Raw genomic sequence first — 6237 nt, 5'->3', positions numbered from 1 at the left:
TGGAGTATCTCTTTCCGCCATTAAAATGGAGAATTAGATCTTGTTTCAAACACTCTAACAATGGCTGAAAACAGAAAAAAAAGGAATGAAAAAGAAACAAAGAAAACGATGAAGTATAAGAATAAATATAGAGAAATACAACAAAGAAAGTAAAAAAATTCTAATAAATTATCAAAATTCGTTACCTACACTGTGTGGGTAATGATTAAGGAAGATGGAATCGTGATAATAATGATGATAGATAATGGGCGTATGATACGGTTGAAGATATTGAAGATGGGAGAGAAATTAATTTGAAAAGAGAAGATATTGGGAGTTATTGGGGAACATGGGCCGTAAGTTTAGGGAAACACAGAGACGCTTGTAGAGCAGTTACAACTGGTAATTTTGAAATTAATTTAAGCTATTAAAAATAAATAAAATAAAAGGTAGCTATTATTAATAAATAGGTCTTAGAGGTAGTTATGTCCCATAAATTTTCCATGAATTATTTTCTCATCCCTTCTTACTTCAATCAATTAATTAAAATATGCTCCTTGGTCCTAATTAATTCCCACAAAATGTATACCTATATAAATTACAATAGAATTAATTTAATATACGTATTCAGTTTTAAAAATATAGTAAGAAGATGATAAACATAGTAATAAATAGTATTGAAGGAAAATGCCAACGCCAATATTGATATCGGAATACCAACACTATTTTTGAGTGATTTAATTGTAAAGAATGATGTTTAGTAATTTTTTTTTAATTATATAAAAAAAAATGATGTTTGGTGATTTTTAAGAAACGATAGAAACCTTTCTTAATTTTAGAGAAATAATATCTAAAAAAAAAGTGTAGTAATTAGTGAAAATATTCCAAACTCATTTATTGGGAATTTTCACGACTGAGAAGCATAGTGAAATTAATTAAACAAAAAAGGAGGGTCAAAATTGGGTGCCAACACTTCCTTCATTAAATTGCTGGGCATTCTTGGAGATCAAATACATTACAAGGAGGTCATCCTATGTTCAAGAAATACGCTACTAACGGCCCACGAATTACGGAGAAAATTCAGAAGAGAACAATCAAGAGAATAAACAGAAATGTACCCGCATTTTTTATTAATAAAATATTTTTGTTTCTTCATATTTTGTCTGTGGTTGCAGTATAATTTCCGGATACCAAATATTTGGTGTAAAAAAATTGGCACGCCCAGTGGGACCAAATATGTCCTTCATCTCCTCTCTCACAAATCAAATATGCCAAACTTGGAGCCACAAAGCTGCAAAGATGGAAGCTTCATTTTATGGGTATTTCAGGTCTCGTCTTTGAGTTTCAGCAAGTCTACACTCTGGTATACCTTGAAGTAGTGGGCATTTGTAGACATCGAAATTTTACCGGATTTATAATAGGACTTTACAAGACAAGTTCAATCCATCTTCAAATTATAATGTTGGTTAGGGCTCTAAGGCCTGTTAGGGTTTTTTGGAGGCTACTCTACTTTAAACCCTAGCTCACGCCTATATAAAGGGGCATGTATTGCCTTAAAACGCATCTCGAAAATCTCATAAATCCCTGGGATATTCACCAAGAGATCAAGGCATCAAATACTGCCTTTATCGAACTGCCCTGTGTTCTTAGAGATCAAATACATCACAAGGAGATCATCGTAAGTTTGAGAAATACGCTATAAACGGTGCTTAAATTACGAAAAACAATTAATGAGAGAAGAATTAAAGGAATAAATAGAATTTTGCCCGCACTGTTAATCAATAAAATATTCATATTTCTTCATATGTTATTTGTGATTGCAGTTTATCTTCCGCATATCAAAAATTTGTTGTAAAAATCAAGATTTTCTAGACTATTACAAGAATAGTTGTAACAAAAAATGATTCATAAACCAAGGCGGAATTCAAAGTAGCCTACTGCCTACACCAAAAAGAAAGGTAAATTGATCGATTTCGTAGGGGAAGAGAGACTCAAGTAAGATTCTACATTGAAAATTATTTTACATGAAAAAAAAGGACATAGACTGCTAAAGAAACACTCATAATTTAGTTGATTGTGAAGTCTTAAATATTAGGGGAGTAGTATATATTTATTGCTAAATAAATATTTGGAAGATAATTAAATTACTATTTTGTCTAGTGTGAAATCTATTTTTAAAGGGTGAAAAATGCGAATAACATTACTCTAAGGTCCATTGTGCTTTTAATATTGTAGTGTTTCTATTTTTTCCGATTCGGATTTCACTTGCCTCATTAAAAAAGGAAAGTGTCCCGGGGAAGTATGGTTGTCAATCGTACCCGGAAAAAGAAAAAAATATACTTCTACGTAAATGGTTCTCTAAATGGATATTGTTTAGAGTCGCCACCTAATTTTAGAAAATTAGAAAAACCGATTCGAAAAGGTTCATTTAAAACGGTTAATTTTTTAAAAGAATCCTACTCTAACCAAAGTATGGGTAAGAGTTCTGGTGATCCCCCAGGGAAGGTGTTAGGCATCCCGGTATTAAATATTCATAAAATACGGTTGACCTACGGGTTCTAATAGTATGTCTTTGTAGATATAAATTGTTTATAGTAAAAAAACTGTTTCAGTTTATATTTTCGCAACAAAATGTTAGTCATTCATGCAAAATATATCACATTTTAAGAAATGAAAGTGGTAGAGCTTCTCCCAAAATTGGGTGTTGGATTTCGGACTAGCACACCTAGGTTAACTCCTGAAGGCCTTTATACTATGTAGAACACTACGTAAGCCCACCCGAGTTTTAGGAAAAGGTTTTTAGTCTTTAAGTTTTATAAAAATCATTTTTTAGGCATACTATTATTATCCATTTTTAACCATACTTATATTTTTGGAAAATTTACTGGACATAACTACCTCTAAGACTTATTTATTAATAATAGCTATCTTTTATTTTATTTATTTTTAATAGCGAAAATTAATTTCAAAATTACCAGTTGTAACTGCTCTACAAGCGTCTCTGTATTTCCCTAAACTTACGGTCCATGTTCCCCAATAACTCCCAATCTCTTCTCTTTTCAAATTAATTTCTCTCCCATCTTCAATATCTTCAACCGTATTATACGCCCACTATCTATCATCATTATTATCACGATTCCATCTTCCTTAATCGTTACCCACACAGTGTAGGTAACGAATTTTGATAATTTATTAGATTTTTTTTACTTTCTTTGTTGTATTTCTCTATATTTATTCTTATATTTCAACGTTTTCTTTGTTTCTTTTTCATTCCTTTTTTTTCTGTTTTCAGCCATTGTTAGAGTGTTTAAAACAATATCTAATTCTCCATTTTAATGGCGGAAAGAGATATTCCAAGTAGGAATACTCGAGGTAGTCCTCATGCTTATGATGGTCCTAGTTTCTCTTTGGGATTTTCACAACAACAACTTCCAATTGCAGGAGAATCTGCTAAAATTGCTGCTGAGAGAAGAAGCAAGAAGATTCATGACCCATCAAGGATGCGTCAACTTCCTCCAACTAAAGTTCCAAAACAGAGCAAGCCAAAAGATGATGTACCAGTAAAAAAAGGCTCTAAAGTTGCTCAACAAAATAAGAGAAAAGTAACCAAGCCTTCTTTAGACGTTAAGGGTAAAAATGTTGTTAAAGATGTAGATCTGGAAGAGGATGAACAGGTGTTGATGAAATTTTTCAATTTTGTTGTTTTGTATTTCACTATATTTCTGTATATTTCGACATAATTGGATATGCAATTCAGTATATTTCTGTGTATTTAATAAAATCTATATGTGCATCAACTGTAGTTTATATCATATACAACATAACTGTGGAAGTTGTTTTTCGTGGTTAACTGTATTTCATTATATTTCTATGTTTTTTCACAAGTACATATGTTTACTATTCTGTACTTATTGATTTTAAAAGCTGTGTTAGTTGTGTTATGCAATTTTTTTTTGTGTGTGTATATTTTTCTTGGATATGCAATTCAGTATATTTCTTGTATGTGTCTATGTTTTATACAATTGTTTCAGCCTTAACTTAGTGTTGCATTTTTATTTTAGGAAACTAAATTCTATGTTAGGAGTCATTCTGAAGAGGCTCCATCGATGCAACGGTACACTAATATCGAGGTGTTCAAAGATATTCAGAGTAAGCTAACTGTTCCACAGTTAAAGATCTTTTCCAAGACAATATTTGGGAAATTTCTCGGAATGCAGCACCTGGAGGTTCAAGCACAGATATTTAGGTGCTTCATGGTAAGAGAGCTCAAGGAGAGCACTTCTGATTGCTTTACAATTGATATAAATGGTACCGTATTGAGATTTACCATGAGAGAATTTGCCCTTATGAGCGGGCTAAATTGTGTAGCCGATGAAGGTGAATTTACATACGATGAGGAAGAATCGAATAGGATTATGAATGTATATTTTGGTGGAACTAGGAGTAAAGTAAAAAGATTGGAGTTCATTGATTAAAAAGATTGGAGTTCATTGATTGCTTTAAGAATAAGTGTTGGGGAGATAATGATGAGGACGCTGTTAAGTTTGCAATTTTGTTTTTTATAAATACATACATCTTTTGCAGTGAGCCTAGGAAAACGAGTATACCAAGGGTTCATTTTGAAGTGGTTGAGGATGGAAGGTATGTAGATTATCCATGGGGCAAAGAAGCTTTTAACGAGTTGATTAGAAGCATCAGCAAGAAGTATTCTGCCACAACACAGTATTATTGGTTCCATGGGATGCCACTGGCTATGCAAGTTTGGCTTTATGAGTGTTGTTCAAGAGTTCCATCGTATCTCGCTATTAAATCCGGAAATTCCATTCCAAGAATGTTGAATTGGAGGTCCATTGACAGTCAGCCAAAATATAATATTTTGATGGAAGGCATTTTTAGAGACGGCAAACAGTCGGTAATATTCGAACACTCTAACTTATTTTTATATTTTTTCATAGCATTTTATTTTGCAATTATGCCTTACTGATTTTAGCTTGTACTCCACTGTTCGACTATCATATTATTGCTTTTCTGCTGGTTTTTTTTCCTGATTTTTTGTATTTCACTATATTTCGGTGTATTTCCTGATTTTTTGTATTTCACTATTTTTTGTATTTCATTATATTTCGGTGTATTTCATAGCATTTTATTTCTTTCTTCTTCAGAGCTGTACATTTGCAAATACAATCCCCACTAGCAGTGAGTTGGAGAGCCTCCAATTGCCCGATGTTGTTGTCTGTCGAGATACTGTAGACAAAAATGTCTTAGTTGATGCCAATGAAGGTACCCAAGTCACAGATATGCCAGTGGATGACTTTGATGATTTCAGTACTACTCCCCCCCACCTTTCGAAGGGCAAACAGCAACAACGGACGAATCAGACAGATTCTCCACCTTCAAAGAGACGCAGACAACTTCCTACAACAGCTTCCACATCTAAGAAACAACAAATCCACACCGAACCACAGACAACTGTGAAGAAGAGTCACAAGGATCAAAAGGTTGCTCAAAAGCCTATTTTACAGAAGTCTGCTTCACCAAAGTCGAATGAACAAATGAATAGACCCCAAAACACCATAGTCCTACGTGATGTCCCTACTATATCCATGAAAGAGGAAATGCAATTGCTAAGGAAATATTTTCAAGTTTTCAAGGAATCAGTAAGTGATTTTAGTTACGGAACAAAAACTTTTTGGTGTATTTACTTTACTGTTTCTAAACAAATTGAATTACTATTTTTGTTTAAATATTAGGTCGTTGGTGAGTTCACAAGTGAGTTGTCAAAGCTTCGAACTTTCATGGATGACAACTTCAAGAAACTATTTGAAGAAATCAAGGTGAACAATTCTGCGGACAAGGTAAATGTGTGAAATAGCAACTGACTAACATTTTTAGACTCTTATTGCGAAATACAATTTATATTAATTCATTTTTTTATGTGAAGGCTGCCGATAGTGATGCGCCGGAGCATCAAACTAATGCTGGGCTACAGTTAACGCCTGAAGAAAACTTACGTCATGATTCTACCATTCAAACATCTCCTCCCAAACATGATGATTAGTCAATTAAGGTAAAATGAGTTTGTGACGTGAAATCCATCTTTAAAGGTTATGTTGTTGTGCATTGTATGCACAAAAAAGTATATGGTTTCCATGTTCCAGTCTTAAATTTTAAAGTTATGTTTTCCTCGGTATTTTCTATTTTACAAACTTTCGTATTTTATGGAATTTCGTTTGTATTTCACTGATACAATTGTCTATT

General features: G+C 32.9%; 1 protein-coding gene across 1 annotated transcript; it reads left to right on the top strand.

Annotated features, from left to right (window-relative positions):
* The first annotated feature begins 3314 nt into the window (after positions 1–3314).
* LOC132624072 (uncharacterized) lies at positions 3315–6037 on the top strand. Its single transcript, XM_060338906.1, has 6 exons — positions 3315–3653; positions 4041–4441; positions 4564–4891; positions 5142–5636; positions 5730–5834; positions 5921–6037. Exons 1-6 carry the CDS (start codon positions 3315–3317, stop codon positions 6035–6037), a joined length of 1785 nt encoding a protein of 594 aa, XP_060194889.1.
* The last annotated feature ends 200 nt before the right edge of the window (positions 6038–6237 follow it).

The sequence above is a fragment of the Lycium barbarum genome, chromosome 12, assembly GCF_019175385.1.
Source record: "Lycium barbarum isolate Lr01 chromosome 12, ASM1917538v2, whole genome shotgun sequence".
NCBI lineage: Eukaryota > Viridiplantae > Streptophyta > Magnoliopsida > Solanales > Solanaceae > Lycium > Lycium barbarum.
This window is presented reverse-complemented; position numbering and strand designations above follow the sequence as displayed.